The sequence below is a fragment of the Dermacentor andersoni genome, chromosome 1 (genome assembly GCF_023375885.2).
Source record: "Dermacentor andersoni chromosome 1, qqDerAnde1_hic_scaffold, whole genome shotgun sequence".
NCBI lineage: Eukaryota > Metazoa > Arthropoda > Arachnida > Ixodida > Ixodidae > Dermacentor > Dermacentor andersoni.
In genome coordinates this window covers 228335550-228356700 of record NC_092814.1, presented here as the reverse complement: position 1 = coordinate 228356700, position 21151 = coordinate 228335550, and the positions used below count along the sequence as shown (strand labels likewise).

Below are 21151 nucleotides of genomic sequence, written 5' to 3'. Positions count from 1 at the left end.
GTTCAATAAGGGTGCATGTGGCATTAAGGGAGTGCTCGATATGCTGGAACTGGATTGTTGAGTTCAGACGACGAAGCACGTCCAGCAAGCAACTAAGGGAAGCATTTCACGAGCATAAATAAGGGTGCTTGACAACTCTGAAGCTGAAAAAAAGAGAAAACAACTTGAAGCGATTGCCACCGATCAGTGCATTGTTGAAGAAGGGGGCCCAACTAATGCACTATGGGCCTTTGACTAATCGCTAGTCACCGTAAAGTAGCATGTTCTGCAATAGTTGAATTGAGTTTTCTTAATTTCCACTTTTTCGGCAAGCAACACTTTAGGTAAACGATTTACCAAACTGCTTTGCCAAAAGCTGCTTTCAAGGTGGCTTCTTGAGTGAAATTTTGTCAGGAACAAGATAAGGTACTTTTTAGGTTTTTAACTTTCTTCTACATCAATGAAGATATATTTTACGTACAGTGAAAACACAAAAGCAATCTTGGTTTTTAAGTGGAGGTATATTTACAGAAGTATAAAAAAAAAGTGGCTGCCCTTATCATGCAGTATGGACCACCTAGAATGTATCTATTCAAAATTAATGATTTTATCTCTTACTTTTGAAATGATAGTTTTCCTAAGCTGACACACTCAACTGCTCAATATGATGACCATAAGTTTTTCTGTTTGAGCCAAGCATACGAAATTTAAAATATACTCTAATGACAGCAATAAATCACCCTACAAAATTTCATTGAGATTGGTTAAACGGTTCGTAGGTTGTGTCTTCAGCCCTGCACCCCCCGTTAAAGAAGCCCTGAAACACTTCTAACTAATCTTAGAATGGCCTCACCGTTAAAGAACCTCGTCTCGCAAATCTCATGCTGCACAAAAATTTTTGTATCCTTCAAGTATTAGTACTGATGCACAGCTTTCTCTCTTTTCATCTCTGCTAGCACACTGGAAGCTATGCAGGGGAAAAGCCAAGAGAGCAATGACTTGCCCACAAGTTAACTGCCTCAGTGGCGAAAAGGCTCATTGCAGCACTTCGTAGTGGCCGCAGAAAACTACTCTACAAAGAACACCGCTGCTATTTGAAACGCCATTGACATTAGACGCAGCTACACACAAAGATGAAATGGCCCGCCTTAGTTGCTTAGTGGCTTTGGCATTGCACTGCTAATCACGAGGTTTCAGGATCAAATCCCAGCGGTGGTAGCCGCATTTCGATGGGGGTGAAATGCAAAGCCGTGTACCGTGCATTGGGTGCATGCTAAAGAACCCGAGGTGGTCAAAATTAATGTAGTCCCCATTATGGTGTGCCTCATAATCAGAACGGGGTTTTAGTATGTACTACCTAGGAATGCAAAGCTGTGTACTGCGCATTGGGTGCACGTTAAAGAACCCCAGGTGGTAAAAGTTGCACAATGGCGTGCCTCGTAATCAGAACGTGGTTTTGGCATATAATACCCCAGAATGTAAATTTTAAGAAGTGAAACTATTTTTTTTTTTTTTTTGAGATCACAAACATATATGTTTCACTTCTGTAACTAAAAATTAGCTATTCTGTATTACTGAGAATGTTATCACGATCATGAAATCAGCCAGTAGCGTTGGTGGGTCCAGCTGCTTGCGACACTGCGTAAGCGAGAGCAAGTGATTTTTCTGTTTTTGACACGAGACTGTAAATTCCCTGCTTTGTGCTGTGCAGTGCAGTTTGGCTCTCATATTCACAGCAGCCTCTATGACAGATCAGCAACGCTTTCTTACTATGTTCAAAAAGTGTTTTAGGGCCCCTTTAATAAAGTAAATTTTTCTAACCTTTGTATGCCTACTTTCCTAACCATTAGGTAGGCACAGAATTGCGAAGTATGATCACAAGACACTTCCAAGCTCTACCATATTTACTGCTCTTATAGGTGTCTAGGCTGTTAGCCATGTCGTCTATGAAATTACTCAGTGGTAATACAAATGGTACCTACATATCTTCATTACAGTAAACATGTCATCATGAGCATAATTACTTTAATAAAGCAAACCTTTCTATGCCTACTTCCCTAACCATTGGCTAACAAAACTCAAAGTATTGCCATCTTGTGGATTTGCATGATGATAATTGCATGACTACATACATGGAACAGATTTTCAGTGGAGCCTGGCATGAAACACTTCTGTGTTAAAAATACTGAGCACTATCAGATGGGCTCATTCATACAGGCACTCTTTTAACCTTGCACGAATGATAGATTGTAGAAAGTCTTGTTTTACATGCTGCCACGGCTTTGTAGCTGTGGTGATCTGCTTCTGGGCAGAAGGTTGCATGTTAAATTCCTGGCCATGGCAGTTTTCCAATAGTGGGAATGAAGAAATGCATGTGTATCATACATTGTGTATTAAACATTTTCAGGTGGTTAAAATTAATCTGTAGCCTTCCGCTATGTTGCTATGGAACAGTCTACAGAATCAAAAAGCTTTGTGTGCAATGCATGGTTGCGCACTCTGCAGCAGCAGCGTGTGCATATGTGCAACCTGCCAACTCCTGAATTTTTCATTAAGTTTGACTTTGAGGTCATTCTGCAATTTTACTAATGTTATGCCATGCTTTACGAAATATAAGTTCTTTTCACGAAAACTTTTGAAGGTGTAAGATGGGGCGGTACCGTATTATTAGACAAGACGCCATATACCAAAAGGCTACTTGGTTCGAGTGAGCTTTGACAGCAAAGTCGCAGAAAACATCACCGTGATATAAAAACAGTATGACATAACAGTCTCTGCTGTGCCAAGTTTGCTGCTGTTTCTAGGCTACCTGTAAAGCTAAATAATTATTAATAAGGTGCATATGTATGTCAAAAAAGGCTGTGTGCTCAGGGAAATGTTTCTAAATATGCATGCTAACCCCCTTCCCCTACGTATGTGGGATGTATGTGCAGTCAGAGCATTGGTATCTCCGATTCTTTTTGCCTAAAGTGCAGCTTGATAAATCACAACCACATTTGAAGGTTTCTGTAGGTGTGCGAGATATTGGCAAGTTCTTAAAATAGTTGCTGTACTGCCAGACAAGCCAAAAGTACAGCAACTGGAAAATGTGCTATAATCTAAACCAACATATCACGAGCAGCATTTATTTTGTGATGTTTGTCACACTTGAAGACATGACGGTCTGTCAAGCTGCTCACAAGTGTTTTTGAAACATGGAAGCCTATGAAATTGCAAGCTTACTCGCTACCCCAAGCACATAGCCTGAAATCTGTGCATGCTTTGTGTGCCTGCATGCATGATGTATACAGTGTGAGGCTGTGCACTTTGTTCAGTGTGGCTTCCATGCTTTGGATGATAGTTCAAGCAGCTGCACATAGGCTGTGGCTTGAGAAAGTTAAACATCTCTTGAGTGCACTTTTGTGACAATGATATTTTTGCACCAAATGCAAGTGTAGTACACTGCAAAGGTCCTAGGGCATTAGTACACAACCTTATGGAATTTAACTGCTGTGCAGAGTGCATAAGCATATTTCTGATGTTTTTCCACAGGAATTTCCTAGTTTCCAATTTCCTAGAGATTTTGGCTCATTGTAACATAATATTGCTTCATTAGCATTTTCAACTGAGTACCAATGTCCTAGTGGGAGACTTGGCAAGATTCAACATATAGCCACTTTTTTCAGCTAAACATTTATTGCTGGCAGCACAACTTGTGCGACATCACAAGTACATAACCGTAGTACTTCGTGGACTTGCTGGTACCTAGGAAACATGGTTGCACCCTTGCTTATTTCAAAATCATTGACTATGAAGCAGTTGGGCATGATATGCATGTGCTGGACCTGGACTCCTTCAGTAGCCTACTTGTGAAGCATATTGCCTGTAATACGAGATATTAACAATTTATTATTTCTAGAACTAGAACATGCTACAGCATTCAAACACTTGCATATGTCACAGCAGCATTTCTTAATTGTTTTAATTTTTTTGTGCTCTTTCATCACGAAATATAGTGTGCATGTTTTAGGTGGTTATTCAAAATGCACCTAGTAGCATACATTAAGTGCTCATGTAAACTTCTATTTTCAGGAGTATGTATTATGGGTGTTCATTATGTGGATATCTAATATTATTAAGCTCTTAAGTCTTGCCTGCCTCTTATTACAACTGAAATGCTGTAATGTTTTCTATTGTGTTATGCCTTGCCAAGTGCATCACAGGGGCCCAGGACCCTGTCGGGCATTTCTGTTGCCTGTAGTCCTAGGGCTCTTGGACATCTCTGTTGAAATAAAACCAGAACTGAGAACTCGGATGAACTCACATTTTCAAATAGGAAAGAAAATTGTAACATATAAAATTTAGTGAATGGAAGTTGTGTTTTGTTTGTTATAGCACACTAGCCTGGATTAAAAAAGCGCTTCTCAGTATTGCTGTTTGAACTTCGCCAATTATAAAGCTTATAACTTCACTTTCTTCACTCATAAGAAACACAAACCAGTGAATTAGGTGCACTATTTACCACATAGAAGCAGCACATCTGTTACAGCAGTGTTTCATTATTGCACAGTAATACCCATACCATCCCTAGGGTCATTTTTAGGAGTACAAATTTGGCTTTTAATCAGAAGTGTTAAAGTTGTGGTTTTGCAGCATCACAACTAACTTTAAATGCCACAGACACTAGCACTGACTGGCACAAATGCTCAGTAGCACATTTCAATGTTTCAATCTATATACGGCAAAATACAGGGTCCTAATAAAACAAGGTTATGCTAGCTATGCAAATGCTGCTTGCACAGGTGGTTTATGCACATTGGCGGAAACAGTTTTCACGAACAAGCAAAGTAACGAGGCCATAATTAACAAAAATATGTATATTTTTTCACAAATATATGATATGCTTAATTTTTAAAAATTGACCACCCTTCCACTACTGTGAAGAGGGGTGCAAGCGAAGTTCGGGATCTGCGGCTCTTCGTTGTTGCAACGCTTCGGCTTCGCGCTCCCTCACGGTGGGGTCGGCACATTGATGATGCGCCCTTTCTCGAGCGAGTTCCTGGCCATATTCATGAAATGCCGCCTGTTCTTCGGCTGAATGCACGATGCACGGCCCGCTCCCACTGCCGTTCCTTCAACGCAGCCTGCTCTTCGGCTGAATGCATGACGCATGGCCCGCTCCCACTGCCGTTCCTTCAACGCAGCCTGCTGTTCAGCAGAACGTACCAAACGCGGCCTCCCCATCTGACTGCCGGGCCTGAACTGGTGGGAAACGGTGGGCGCACATGCAATCACACCCTTTCCCTCCTCTGGAGGGAGGGGACGCATGTGATTGGGTCGCGGCTTGCACTGTGTCTACTTCTTCATGCATATAAAAGCCCACTTTAAAGGGCGCGTACGATGAACCGTCAGTGGCTGAATTGGTTAGCATGGTGGTCTCGCAAACCAGAGGTCTGTGGTACGAATCCACAGCCTGACAAGCAATTTTTATTTTTGCACAGCTTGAATTTTTTCATATGGCTAACCGCCACTGACACTAGTGAGGCAGTACAAGCTTCTCTTGAAAATCATATTCAAGCACAACTCCATTTTATTTTACTCTTCTAAATAATTTGTGTTCCAAGATACGCATCATTAAATTCAATGCTCAATACGCTAATTTTGCATCGAGTTGGGAGTCTTGACAAAGATAAATCCCCCCTGCCCCTCATGCGATATAGCAAATTGCAAATGGCACACCAGTCTAGAAGCGAGTCAGAGCTGATAATTGTTTTCTGCTCTTGGCTGGCAAGAACAAGACTGGCTTCCCCCTTTCCCCACAACCAGCTGCATCACGTGGGTTTTTCTATCGAGACTCCTGCCTCTGAAAGTGAAATTAGTACATGGAGTATCAAGCTTGATGATGGATATCGCAGCACAAATGCTTTAGATGCAAAATAATGCAGAGTTATCTTCGAATATGATTGTCTTCTATTTTCTGATACAAACATATTCCACAATCGCGAAATTTAATGTTCATTTTTTTATGTACTTACCGACTTGTTCAAGAAAATTGTCTGCCAAAGCACATAAACCACCTGTGCAAACAGCATTTGCGTAGCCAGCCTAGGCTTTTTATTAAAATTACCGATAGTTTATACCTGTACCAAAGACATTGAGGGCTAGTTTGCCATGCAGCTAATTATGCGCTCCACACAGAGACTTGAAGTACAGCTGCATGTAATCACAATTTCGCTGGTAGTCTGTTCACAATATACAAGCGGGATACCGATAGTTTATTCGAGCACTCTGTATATAGTAAAATGGAAACTCTGAGGATAAAAGAAGATGCCCAGTAAAAATGCAAACATTGTGGTCAGTGGTGCCAGCTAAACAGTATGACAACTTCCTTGCCTCACCACCTACCATTTCCAGTTTTTTACAGCGAAAGCTGTATATGACCAACCTTCCGTAGTTTTTTCGGCGTCCAGCAACAGAAACGGACTTAGCAATGTCTAACAAACCCATACACAATGGCTTTTATTGGTTGCTTTGTGTGTGATCACGTACGAGTGCAGTGCAGTGGCGCAGATGTCAAAATGTGGAACAGATTAGAATGCTCGCTGTGAAAAATAGCATGACGTCAAGGTTATCACATTATATAAGCCAGAGAGGTATCAGCGCTGAAGAAGACAACCATTGCACTCTGTGGAGATATAATGGCAGCAAAAGCAGTTTGGGTTTTCATTTGAGAGCTTTGGCTGTCGTCAGCTTTCACTGCCATTCCATCTTCACAGAATGAAATCGTTCTTTTTTTTTTTATCATGCTGCCGCATTGTCAGTGACCACGATAACTGCTTCTTCCCTGTGCTCGCGGTTTCTGTCCGACTGTATCACCTTCAGTATCAATACAATAATTCATCAGCTATTATGGCAAAGCCTCTTTACTGGGCTCTTATCGGAAGCCAACAAACAAGGACACCAAGGACAACATAGGGGAAATTACTTGTACTTACTAATTGAATTAAAGAAATGATAAATTAATGGCAATGAAAGTGGATGAAAAAACAACTTGCTGCAGGTGGGGAACGATCCCACGTCTTCGCATTACGCATGCGATGCGCGTGCGATCCCACGTTGTGGGATCGCAAAAAAAAAAAAAATCAGGAGTTGTTACCCGCATGGCTACTACAAATTTTTCAATGATGTAAAAATTGAAAAAGAAGTTGTGCACTTTCCCTATACTTTCCAGCACACCGAAGGCACCACCACTTCATCTGCGACAGGTGCTTTTGATGCTAAGGGAAGTGCTCTGTTGCACTCCTGACGAACAGTGTGTAATCAGAAACAACACACAATAAAAAAACAAGGAGGACACATGCTAACTTCGAAGTACTTTATTTATAAACAACCTCATGTGTGCCTTGTCAGCTGACATCATGCATAAAGAAACAAGTCAGCAAAAAAGAATTTTAAAATGTCTCCGATTACATGTTTTTCATCAAGTATGCATAACCAACTCTCCTAAATTTGCAGCCTACTCTGTTGCGCTGCCACAACCTTTATCCACTTCACTAGATTATCACATCAACTCTGACAAGCACTTGGAATTACTACCGTGAACTGAACTGTAGCATATCTTGCCTTTCAGAAAGCATGACCCTCTGTTTCATTAATAATTGACCTAGCTGTTGCAGAGTGCCAGATTAAAAAAAAAAAAAGTGTCGGGATACAAAATGTGAACATGTCTTAGCCAAAGGTTCTGTATGTATTTCCATAACTGGACAAATCAGCATCGCTATGCTCCAGAAGAGCTTGAGAAGAAGAGAAAGGAAAAACCAAGGAAGTTAAAACCAGGAATGAGCCTGATTGGCTACTTTACTGGAAGAGGAGATAGGACAGAGTTCAGGCATAGTGGAGACTCAAGATGTGGAATGTTCATCAGTGCCTTACAGATGGTCAATCAGTTTGGTGGTCTTCAGAAAGTGCTGTAGTGCACCTGTAGCTGTCTGCTGTTGTGATGTACAAAATCACAGGCCCGAGATTTTGCTATCGTTGAAAGATTTTCTACCTAGCTGGCTGAGGGTGGTGCAGAGGGCAAGTTGATGAACTTCTGAGGAAGGGTAGTCGCTTAGGCGTTTTATACTTTCATCACTAACTGCTGTTGGCCATTCTAATCAAGGATGAGTAAGCATAGGTAAATGCAGTGCCCAGTCAAGTGACAAAGTAGGGTTGCTTCACATCGAAGAAGACCAGATGCAGTTGCATCACAGGGTTGAGTGAAAGAGGCACTTATGGGTGAAATCAGGCAAACATAATCACTGTAAAGTCACATCACAGGCAAGTTTGCTTAAGTTCCATGATGCTCGTGTAACAATGGACAATGAAACTGAAGCACAACGGGCTTCTTAATAAACTGTGCAAGCAGCTTTGTCAACACATTAAGTTTGAATTTCTTTATAACTTGTGTACCTTGCTGAAAATCGTAACGTGACTGAGACACACAGTACCCATTTGGGTATTGAATGGTTAGTTCATGCACCGTTTTGCAAGAGCTTTTAACTGAAATACCTGTCAACACGAGTTCAAAGGCTTCAAAATTATCATAGTGGTAGGGTGTACGTCCTGGCTTACACTATCATGGAGAAAAAGAAATCAACTTGCCACGATGACAAACTTGCTAATGTGTGCACTATTTGTTGGCATTTTTACTTGCTTTTTTGCTTGGAACCTACAGCAGTGTCTCATGGTACTTGTATGTGTTTGAGCAAGCACTCAACTACAGAACAGTGGTACCCAGGGACTGAAGACATGTGCCTAATAAAACCTTCCATTACCAGTCGGCGCTTATGTCACCTACTCACTCAACCATGTCTTTTGCGCTGTTTTCAGCATGGAATCTAACCAACTAGCCCAAGCCAACACAATGTAAAGAGCGTACACACACCTGTACCATCAGTTCAAATGAACAACAACAAGAAAAACTGACCCTTTTCCTATGGGAAAATGGGGGTAAGCGGAGCTTGTCCTGCGTGCACCTGACCTTTGTCACGGTTATTAGGTAACCCACACGTAACGGTGCCGGATTGCTTCAGCCTCCCATTTCCTCAGCTTGGGATCTTCTCATTGCTGTCGGATTGCCTGGGCTCGGGTGGCTCTAATCGCTGGATCGTGGTGCCGACGGCGAACCCTTTCATGGGCGAGTTCTCACCGCCGCTCATCGAACGCTGCCCATTCCTCAGGGGAATGCACAATGCGTGGCCGTCCCATCCGTTTTCGGAGACTAAACTGAATGAAAACGAAGCCAGCGCAGCGCATGCCAAACCCTTTCCTGCCTTTTTCCTCCCCGGCGGAAGCAAAACGAATCTGATTGGCTGCACGCGTGGCGTAAGCACACGCCTATGCAGCTGGAATCCTTGCTAATGAATCGCTCTTCGGCGCCGGCGCAGCTGGCAACTCATCAAACTGCTCTGCGCTGGAAGCAACTTTTTTTTTTGTGCATGACTACATTGTCACTGAAAGTTCTGAGCCAATACAAGCTTTGCTTGAAAAAGCTGCTGCTTAACGGTATGTCCTGGCTCAACATGCACGTTAATGATGCAATACATTAATTACTATTGTGATGTAATATGGCAGTAAACCTCAGCAGATAAACTACAGAACCGATGGTTGACATCTGTGTTAAGTTTTAGGTAGTGGCATGATTTTCATACACTTACTATTGCTTATTTTATGTCTGTTCTGTTCAACCAAATTGTGGAAAAAGATAGCATAGCGTAACCTCGCAAGATGTCACCTCACTGCTCTATATCACTGCAGTAATATAGTGGTAAAATATGTGCATAACGGGACAACAAACTTCATATTGCAATGGGAATATAAAGGAGGGTCAAATTAAAACATGTACATCTCATTCAATTTATTGCATACAAAAAAAACAAAACATGCAAACCAAATTTTAAGTCCTTTGACGACTTCAGAAAACAGTCAAATGATGCTTGTGATCAAAGGAACAAATATTTAATAGCAGTAGAACAAGGTAAAAACAATGTACGCTTGCACACACACAACACACACACACATACAATAAAACTTCGTTCCTAAGAGTTGGCTGCAACACTGCCTTAAAAAATAAATAAACGAACCTGGCACGCCAGTGCTTTGGTTGTGCACACATCACGCACCCCCACACTCACTGAATCCTTCAGTCCCGTTTCTTGCCTGATTTCTGACTAGACGGGGGTCTTCCCGGGTAGCCTCAGGAACTTAAGCCCTAGACGATCATCCTTGTCACAACAACTCTGGCCACTCCACCGTATGCAGTCTGCTGGCTGCAATGTGCTGGTGTTCTTCAGTGTCCCATTCTGGCCACCCTTACTCTCAGCACCTCTCTGGAACTTGGAAGTGCCTGTTCCTATGCCCTTTGCCACTGCAACCACTGGTGTACGTGCTCCAGCTGTTTTCGGCACTGGTGGTGTGTTTCTTGGTGCATCCTTGCTACTAAACAGAACTCCAGCGTTGCTTTCTGGAATGCAAGACTCCTTTGCTCTGCTGCCTGTTTCTGTCTTCGATGAAGGGTAGCATGGCAATGAAGTCTTGCGTCGGGGTCCCTTGTGCTTTTTCTGCTTGTTCACTTTCTTGGCCTGAAATGACAAAGGTGCATTCTTGTTTACTACAATTTGTTCAGCTAAGAGCCATGCATGCTATTCCTTTGTATTACCAACATCTACGTGCTATCAGAATAAAAAAAAAAAACAACTTCAGGTTGAGGTGATGTCGCCATACAGCAAATAAGGTTACCACACAAAGTTGGAATGTTTGGCTTGCATAACATAACACTTAATTTTGAGAGTTACACCCACTGTTACAAGGTGAACCAACACTGAATAAGAAGCTAAAATGAATGAAATCTATAAATAGTGCAATAAGTTTCGAAGGTCAGCCTATTGATGCACAATTTTTTCTTAACTGGTATGCAGACTAATTGCCCTCTTGTATTAATGTGTACCATCAGCAGAGATTAAAATGTGAGCAGGAAATAATTTAAACACCTTTTATACGTAATTACTTAATCATATGATGTGCAACATTACATAGCTCACTTTTAAAAAATTTAGCATAGGACCAGATGTACGTGTTGGAAACCTAAATCAAGCCTCCGACCTACAAAGAAGAACGTTTTCTTGTGGAATTATTCTTTTTTGTGTTTGAATTTTTTACAAGATAAATGACACTGCAATGGTTGCGTTCATCTGGGCTGAAAAAGGTGTGCTTCGTTTGGTGTAACTACGGTCTTATCGCTAAAGGGGCCCTGAACCACTTTTTATCGAAGTCGAAAAATGCATTCGAAGTTAAAATAGACTATTCCAGAAATACCTTGATGCAAAAAGTACCTCAATGCATTCAGCAGAAGCAGAGTTATTGGCATTCAAAGGTCTTCTACGATTCTCTTCACGGTGCTTCCGCTCCTTCAATGCCTTGGACTGCAAAAGTTACGGCAGAGGGGGACGTGCCCACAACGTTCTGCCTACTGAGCATCACCATGGCGAACAGTTCAAATTTGGTTTTCTCGCCCATGATGCACCAAATGCAGTTGTCCTCAGCGAGCTGATTCGTTGCGGCACCTCACGACGGCCATAGTATCTACACTAAATAGCAGACCACAGCTACATGCAACTGTAGTGCATATGCACAGCGTTTGCTTAGTGCACGACAGGGCTTGAGTGCGCGCTCGAGTTCGTGGGCTCCTGTCTGGCCATGTTATGTGGTGCAGGAAGGCTTTGTCCTGCACCAGCTTGTGCAACTTGAAGTTCTGTCAATAGCTCAATATGAAGTGAAGACTGCCAAGGCGTCTAGCCAGGAGTGGCCAGGAGTGAGCGTGTGCTGGCAAGCATGTGTGGTTCGTGGCTAGTTGAGTGATCAAAGCTAATCGAAATTAGCGAGACTCTACTGCTATGACCCCAATAAGTAGTCTGCTCAAAGTTTAGTTCCTATGTGGGCCGCTGCAGCTGAGTGTAAGTAGACAATAGTCTGCTTCTTCCGGAAGTACGCAACTCTTATCGAAATTCAAAAGCAGAATTCGGTGCGCAGTACATTATAAAAGAAAATAGTCTCCATAATGTGCTCCTAATTGATTTAACATTTTAATTATTGGCTTTCAAGCCTATGTTGCATGGTAGTATTGCAGGGGGGTGCTCCAGGAGGCTAGGGAAATTCGCACAATTTTAGAAGCACTAACCATAGAGAGATTTGTTGCCAATTCACCTTTCTCTACTTGGGTCTCGAAACTGGCTGTACAAAAAGCACCAGATGCATTGTGGTATGCTTGAACCTGCCCACAATGCAAAGCAGCTCAGTGTGATGGTCTACTGCTGCACCATCCACTTCATTGTTGCATGCTCATACTGAGCAATGGTCTACCATCAAGAGATACGCTTTGCAATACATGCCTACTGGCAGTGAACCCAGACAAGTTAAGGAAACCGAATGAGGCATGAAGCGTTATGTGGGCAGCACTTCCATCCCTCTTTGTGGCCCCAGTTTCAGAATCTGAGTAGAGAAAGGTGAAATATTGTTGCAAGAAGTGACAATACTATATCAACAAAAATCTCGAAGGATGGCTCTTCATAATCCTGTAAATCGACTTGGCTTCCTGTGGCAACCCCCTGCAATACTGCCATTGCAAAATGGTCTTGACAGTCTGGAGTTAAATAGCCTAACTGAGGAGAGTAATTAAAATGTCATTAAAATTACTTCACTTTAGGTAAAATTAGCAGACTGCAACAGCTACTAGCCCATCTATTGCCTGCTGAACTGAGGGCACGGATATAAAGAATAATCCTGTTAGTATTAAAGTCCACTTAAAAATTTCCTTCCACTAGAAATGATCACTTCGTATAAAAAGCATGACAGGTCTTTATAACATGCAAGAAGGCAGGATACACACACATGGGAATGGTGCAATGTTTTGATTAAGATGAATACACTTTCATGTAAGTGGAGAAAACGTAATTTCTCATAAGTGGAGCCTATTGTTCTTAGGTGAAAGCAGATTTCACTATAGCACTACACCTCAAGACTGTTTTATATCATTTCATTTGAATCCACTTTCTCCATAAAAAAAATTCTCAGCTGGATCCTCAAATCGAGATGTGCTTCAGCCACTGCCAGTATTGCTGACATCGCTGCAGCCACACCACATATAAAGCTTCGTTATCAAGGTTAAACTGTGGGGAAATTAGTGACAAGCTACCAAAAATCACTAAATAATGCCAGGCCAGGTCTGCCTTGTAACTGCTACAGAGGAGTGCTATGAGATAAGTAAAAATCAGTTTACAGAGCTTTTCCCAAACATGAAATGTCGTCAGATGTCTGTCTGCTGAGGAGAAAAACTTCACATGTAAAAATCAGGAGCTCAAATTGAATTCACGAGGTGTCATATCGCAAAGTGGCAAAGTGGGCTATGAGGAAAGCCATAGTGGAGAGCTGTGGGTTAGTTTTGGTGACTCTTGGGTCACACAAATGCTTTTGCTTTGTCCCCTATTAGAATGTGGCAGCTAGAAATTGTACCCATGACCTTGCGCTCACCAGGTGAATGGTCTAGAGCAATTGGTAGCTATTTCCCATTCATTTCTGAAGGGTCTTTTCAGTCACTTGTTCAATGATTGCATAAATATTTTGAAGTCCTGCCAGCTGTGGCTTCAGTATAAGTTTTAATGTATTCAAGGGGAGCCTCGAGACTATGCATACTGACCTGAATTCTTATGTTTGCATAGTATGGTATTATACATTCGCAAATGTAGCTCTACAATTGTTCATTTGGCAATAAGCAAAAACTTCAACAAAGAAACTCACTTGTCAGAAAACACCTTTCTCGAGCAACCTGTACAATTTGTCAAATTGTGCTCTCTAACGGTCCACGGAAGAAATAACAGCCCTTTCTGCCCCGATTCTGAAGTCAAGAAGAGCGCCAAGGTATTATTGGTCCCATATTACTGAAAAATACACAGCCTGAGTATGCGTGTGCATATTGTTTCACTATTCTGACAGAGAAACAACACCCTCAGTCCATAAAGAAAATTTTATTAGATATCACAGTCTTTTTCAAGCAGAAAAAATATTAAATATGGCAGTTGTAAAAAGGAACTTGACTAAGAGATCTTTTTGAGACAATGAGCAGCTGTTGGATGTATGTGTGTTTCTGGCTTGTCTCACGTATAGTACTTTCGCTTTTTGCCCTTATGTTTCTTTGCCTGAAAAGAGCGCCAGGAAAGCAGAAGGCAGGTGAGGCTCAAGCAGGTATGGAAAGCAAGGCAAGGCAAGACATGGGAACTGCAGTAGTTACCTTTTCCTTTGGAGCTGGTGGGGCTTCCACAACAATGGGCATTGTAGGTTCCACAATGACAAAGCTGTTGTCTGTGAAAAGCAATAGAGAGAAAGAAAAATAAAGTATGTTTGGTAAGCAATAGTAGTTGGCTAAGTGCCATGAAAACATCATGAAAACATCATGAAAACAACATGAAGCTGTTCATGGTGGACCAATACAAAAGTGACAGGTTATTAGTTTGGCTGAACTGTTGATAGGGTTGACCATTTGCCTTCACTCCTCAGTATCGCCCGCCGTGGTGGCGTAGTGGCTATGGCGTTGCACTATTAAGCCCGAGGGTGCGGGATCGAATCATGGCCATGGCGACTGCATTTCAACGGAGGTGAAATGCAAAAATGCCCATGCACCATGCATTGGTTGCACATTAAAGAACCCCAGGTGGTCCAAATTAACCCGGAGATCCCCCTACGGTGTGCCTCATAATCACATCTTGGTTTTAGCACGTAAAACCCCAGATGTCTCTTTTTTTTTCTTTTGCCAGGCATTTCATTCTTGGGCATGACAGCAAAAGTAGTACTGCTCTTAATGGAAACTATCAAAGTATTCTACTTCACTCTGTGAACACAACTGCAAATGTCTACTGTGCCCTTAAAGCAAATAAACTGCAACACAGCCCTCATAGATGAACACTTGTCTGCTCTGAACAGCCTATAAACTGGTTCATGGGTCACATAACAAAAGCAATATTTTCACTGTATTCTGGAAAGTCTGCATACTGTGAGCATATGGGTGCACATCAAATCCTGTGTGACTTCCAGGTTTGTGCATGTGCTCAACTATAGCAACAAGCAAGTGTCAGAATGGTATAGAAAACATGAATTGCAAGTAGCGATAAAGTTTGTATTAAAAAAAAAAAAAACACACACACACACACACATGCATTCACTACTAAATAAAAGCTACTTCGGTGAATTCAACTTTGATAATATCTGTTCAAGTTATTCTGTTCAACTGGTTCCAGTTATTTGATGTTCGAATTACTGTATTCAAAAACTGCATTAAAATTAACCTTTGTAGAAATGTTCCATTACTATGATAAAATACCCACATACAAAAAAAAAAACCCTGTTGACATTAATCTGCATGTGTGAAGACACAATGCCATTCGGACTTCATGAGGTTGATTAGGCACAACTAATTGTGGCTCAAAAACATAAGTCCTGTCATTTAGAAACTTTGCTATAAATTGGAAGCACAGCTTGGGGCATGGTGCAGAAAATACCTGCACAATTTTCATCATTCAGTAGTTCCCACGTTTACACTAGCACCAGTGTTCAAATGTTTTATATGCTCACACTCTCTGTAAAAGGGCAGCAACAACAGAGGCGCAAGGCTTCCAATCGACACATTCAGACAGTGGTATAAAACCAAATGTCGTAAAGCATCTACAGCAGACTTCATTTATAAGAAATATAACTGGTCTTTACAAGCTTGCTAGCTAATCAGCAGTTCAGCGAAATAGAATTGCCAAACACATGAAGTCATCTAGAGTAAATAAGCATCATTTAGTACACCTAGAATAAAGAAAGCTTAATTAAGGAACTAGTAAATAAACTTTCATTAGGCATTATAGGGAAAAACACTGCAGACTTGTCCTGACCTTGCAGGATAATTTATTTCCAGCAAAGCTATTGGTGTAACTAGCCTGTTAGTATGACCCCCCAAACCCCCTTGAGCATGAATTCAATTGAGAGAGACCCTAGGTGTGCGTACAGTGCTCACGGAATGAAACGCGTCAATTTAGGGCTAACTAATGCCCATACTTTCGTGTCCACCGGCTGCAGTTCGTGTCACATCGACGTAACTTTAGTGCGTACACTTAGAGCGGAGTCCTAGTCACCTTTGGTGACCAGATTCATAGCGACATGACATGGTACTCTCGAGTTCTCTGCACATATGCTGGGTTCTACCAAATACTCGCTGTCGCGTTTCATTCCGTGAGCACTGTACATGCTTTTCTGAATACTGGTCTCGCTCTGCACTAAGCCCAGTGCTATGGCTCTTCCGGTGATAGCGGTTATCTAATTATCCCTTCGAATGCCAGGTGTAATTCTCCTACTGACAACCTTGAAAATCTACCCTCTTGCAATTAATGCTGTGATATAAGCCTTTCTGTATGCTGATAGAAACTTTTAACATATTTCAATGTCGAGAGGGTTTTATTTATTTATATATTTATTACCCTCAGGGCCTGGGTAGAAGGACAGATGGGACTGGGCAGAAAGAAAGCTAAAGCAGACAATGTGAAAAAATGTAGGTACACTCACCCACAAAATATTGCGGGGTGTGCGAACGTGTGGCAAAATGGCCCTCCGTGCCTTCTAGCAGTGCACCCCTGTTGTCGAGACCAATGCCTGCGCGACGCGCGTACCCTCCGGGACTGCAAGCATGTGTATTTCCATGCTTCCTCCTTGCGGGCCGGCAATAACCGAGTCCAGCTGCAAGGTGCCCCTCTTGCGATTGGCACTGTGGCAGCTTCGACAGGCAAAACTTGTTGTATATAATGGAAATAATGAGTTCATTTTCGTCTTGCCTGTCTCCTTCTATAGAACGCGTCTTCTGCCATGTTCTTCTGCGGGAGAGCGCCCCGTTCACAATAAGAAAGGAACAATGAAGACTGGCCATGAAAAGGCACAGCGGAGAAGAAAAAAAAAATGACTTGTTGCATTCGCCACCGGGCACTATGCGTCTGCGCTCGTGACTCGACAAAAAGTGGCCGCAACAGTGCGCGCAAGCTCATGCTTCACATAATTTTGCTCGTCAAAGCCACCACAGCGCCAATCACAAGAGGGGCACCTTGCGGCTGAACTCTGTTATCGTCGGCGCGGAAACATGTACGCTTGCAGTCCCAGAGGGAGACGCATGCGCACAGGTGTCGGTTTCGGCAACAGGGGTGCGCCGCTAGAAGGCGCGGAAGGCCGTTTTGCCACACACTCGCGCACCCTGAAATATTTTGTGGGCGAGTGTACATAAATGCTTGTTCCTATGTACCGTATTTACTCGCATAATGATCACACTTTTTCGTCAAAAATATTGGTGCAAATTCAGGGGTGCCATCACTACGCGGATTAAATTTCCCGCGAAAAGAAAAACAAATTTTTCCATCTCGCGTTTGTTGCGGGATGACAACAGGTCAACAAACAGGCGGCTGCCGTTGTAACAGTACGGGACACCAAAACAAAAATGGCGGCCGGCGGGGCAAGCCAAATACGCCGAACTAGATTTTTTTTTCTTCTCTATGAGTACATTACGGGCATTGAAACAGTTTCTTCCATACCAGTAATGAATAATACTGTTAATATCGGCAAGTTTGCGGCAGTAACGTAGCCATGTCCACTTTGAGGGGACAGAAAAGGAAATGGGCACGCTTAGCTGCCAGTGACATAGAAACACATGGCGGGCATGCTGTGGAAACTCCAGCATTTGTCTTCACTACTATCCTAATACGGCACGTTTCCGCTAAGGGTGGGCGAATATCTTAGCTGTGTTACAAGTGTCGGCATATGAATAAGGTACACTTCTAATGTATCAGTGTAAGCATGGCTACTATCGTTGCCGCTCGTGATTTTTTGCGTGCCCACGAGTGCAGAAGAGAAGAATCGAAAGGCGCCTTTTTTGTTGTTGTTGTTGACCACAACCATTCTAAAGTAATAAAGCCAAGGCAAGTTTGGTCGTAGCTTTTTTTTTTTTTTTTTCATGGAAATGCAGAAAGTGATGAAAGGAATGAAATGGGGCATCTGCTTAAGAATGTTTGGAATGTTTGGTGCAGACCACATGGTATGCCTTGAAGAGTCGTTTGCGTAGCATTCGACAGCATTTGACAGATTGTAAGCGCAATCATCATTAACTAGACTTGGCACACGACATATCGCTGCGGCAAGTTCGGGGTGTGATCATTACACGGGAAAGAAAAAAGATTGAATTTTGACAAAATTCAGGGGTGCGATCATTACACGAGTGCGATCATTATGCAAGTAAATACGGTATACAGTGTTTGCTAAGAAACAAAAAATAAAATTGTTAGTAAATATGAAACACAGAACTGTCAGTGTTCATACAATACCAACCAAAACTTTGCGAAAATTATTGATGTCAGTAATAGATATAATTTCATTGGGAAGGTCGTTCCATTCTTTAGAAGTGCAGGGAATGAATAAACAGGCTGTTCGGTATAAGGAGGTGCCTACTTTTTGGAGATGATTCATGCGACGCGATATATAAATGGGACTATGGAAGAAGTTATTGTGCAAGGTGGAATGATAATATAACTTGTAGAATCAAGTGAGCCGGCAAATCTTTCGCCATGAAGTCAACAATGGAAGATTCAAATTAGTTTTCATTGCTGTAAGCTTGGCCCTCAGTTAAAGTTGGAGAAAATTAAACGAACACAGTCATTCTGAACACGTTTTAAGGAAGTAATCAAGTAGTTTTGGCTAGAATCCCACACTGCTGTTGAGTATACTAGTTTAGGACGAATTAATTACGAAAAAATTAATTTATAAAGAACTAATTTCAAAGAAGATGGAGTGTAAGAAAATTTACATTGCAGGTAACCTAACATTTTGTTAGCGTTATTGATTATGTAATCTATATGAAGTCTTCAAGTTAGATCAGGTGTGATGTGGATGCCTAAGTACTTATAAGAATTGACACATTAAAGTGCAATGTCATTTAGATAGTATACTGGAAAAGGAGTAGAAGTAAGGGTGACACACATATCCTTGCATTTGTTAAAGTTCAGTTCCATTAGCCATTGGTTGCACCAATGAGCTCTAGCCGTAAGGTCGTGCTATAGCATGTTAACATCATAATCGTTTTTAACCTCATGAAGAACAACACAGTCATCAGCGAATAAATGTATGTTAAACAACACATAAGAAAGAAGATCACTGATATAAGTTAGGAATAGTAGTGGTCCAAGAACGGAACCTTGTGGTATACCAGAACGTACATTAACAAATTGTTAACAATTAATGAGAAAACATTCTATCCGTTTCAATAAGTTACTGCCAATAATTAGGTCACCTAATTATTGGCAGTAATAGCAAATCATGGCGAACTTTATCGAATGCTTTTGAAAAGTCTAAAAAGATGCAATCAGTGACTGATGACCTCTCAAGTATATGATGCAAGTTATCTGTGAAAGAAGTTAGTTGAGTTTCGCATGAATATGGTTTGCGGAAACCATGTTGTACAGACGAGAAAAATGAATTACTCTCGAGAAAGCTGATTAGAGTGGTGAAAATTATATGCTCATGTAGTAGTGATAAATATGGGTGACAATTAGCATGAGAATTCATGCTCCCGGATTTATGAAGTAGAACGATCTTTCCAATTTTCCATTGCTTAGAAAGTGTGCCTGTGTCCAATGACTGTTGGAAAATATAAGCTAAAATAACAGAGCTACAAACTATATGTGGACAAAGTTTCATCTCAAGATATCTGCACATTCTTTTACAGCAGAAATTTCAAACTCATTTTGTTACTCAGAAATGTTTACAACTCCTGCAGTACTACGTTAATTTATTGAGACTTCCCCATTTGCCCTACAGTTGAAATTGCACCAGCATGTTCTCCCAAGTACACACTGTAAATACTTCAAGATTTCTATCCAATGCACCGAGTATAGTTCTTTCACAAAGACATTTTAGTTTCCCAGCAAACTGCAGGATCCATACCAATTACAAATTTAATCATTTTTTATGGCTTCTTTCACACTACAACTTTAAATTCCACCAGCCTGCACAATGTATTTTTACAAATACCTGTTTTATTTGTAGAAAGTTTCAGCCTAAAACATATTGTTTTCTCAAAGTGCTTCTCTGGACCGACCCGGGTAAGAAATAAAACAAACTGATTATTTCCCATCATTGGGGCACAAACATTTTAAAATGTTGCACTTACAAAGTTAGTTTTTTGTGGCACCTTCATTCAGTCACAACTCAAACTTTTACAGCATGTTTTTCAAATTACGTACTTTACTACTGCAAAGTTTCAATCAGAACTGTAAACAACTTTAACACATGCACTATCAGGTGTAAATATTTCGAACAGATATGTCTTCAACACGACTAGGCCTCTGTTATTTTCAGATATATGAAAAACGAATGTTTTTTTTCAATATGCCTGCAGTATCTGAGGAAAATCCATGGAGATCAGTAGGGGTAAATGCTGCCTATGGATCCTCTGTGGGATAACATCATGTTCTACGAGCATGCATGTCTGGCAGAGCCTGACGAAACTAAATAATTCTAATACTGTACATTCTTGAGGTGAATCACTGAACCCTTGGAATCCACACAAGTACCGCCAGCATTAAGCATATGCACATCCTCACAGTCTTTAACCTCAAGCCAACTCTGACACAGAGGTGTACAGCACCAAACAACATAAAAGTAAAGCGAATCAGCGAGCTGAATAACATCTCTTGATAGAATGAGGCATGACAATCAATACTGGTGCAGACATAGCTTTTAAATATGTATGAAATGGTAGGACATTCTCTGGTTCCACATCATAGCACTACTTTTATCAGCTCCTTTGAGTGTTTCTAGTGAAATCAGAGAGCACAACTTCTCGCTGCTTGCTTAGGCTATAAGGAAATTCAGTTTTCTCACAGCTTCCATGCTCCAAAAGCTTCTGTGCTTTGAGAAGCTACACCTTTACAAGTAAGTTGCAAAATACACAATACTATTCTGAAAAAGGAGTGTTTCTTTGTTTCTACAGTTGGCCTGGCAGTGGGGTGGCACTGGTTTCCTAGCAAACAACCAAGAGGAACCCAAAATATTACAGAATGCAGTAATCAACTCATTTTAGCTGTTACTTTAC

The 21151-nt window shown here is 41.5% G+C and overlaps 1 protein-coding gene across 5 annotated transcripts in view; it reads right to left on the bottom strand.

Annotated features, from left to right (window-relative positions):
* Positions 1-9941: 9941 nt before the first annotated feature.
* Positions 9942-21151, bottom strand: part of LOC126548526 (SUN domain-containing ossification factor) — a 159897-nt gene continuing 148687 nt past the window's right edge. For 2 of the 5 annotated variants that reach the window (XM_050196747.3, XM_055063332.2), the window contains exons 16-17: positions 14282-14352; positions 9942-10580 (exon numbers count right to left, since the gene is read on the bottom strand). In XM_050196747.3, coding sequence (XP_050052704.1) covers positions 10170-10580; positions 14282-14352 — 482 coding nt within the window. In that variant the 3' untranslated portion in view covers positions 9942-10169. Of the gene's footprint in view, positions 10581-13998; positions 14190-14281; positions 14353-21151 lie in introns of those variants that run through there. The other 3 variants (XM_055063335.2, XM_055063334.2, XM_055063333.2) reach the window with 2 other exon arrangements.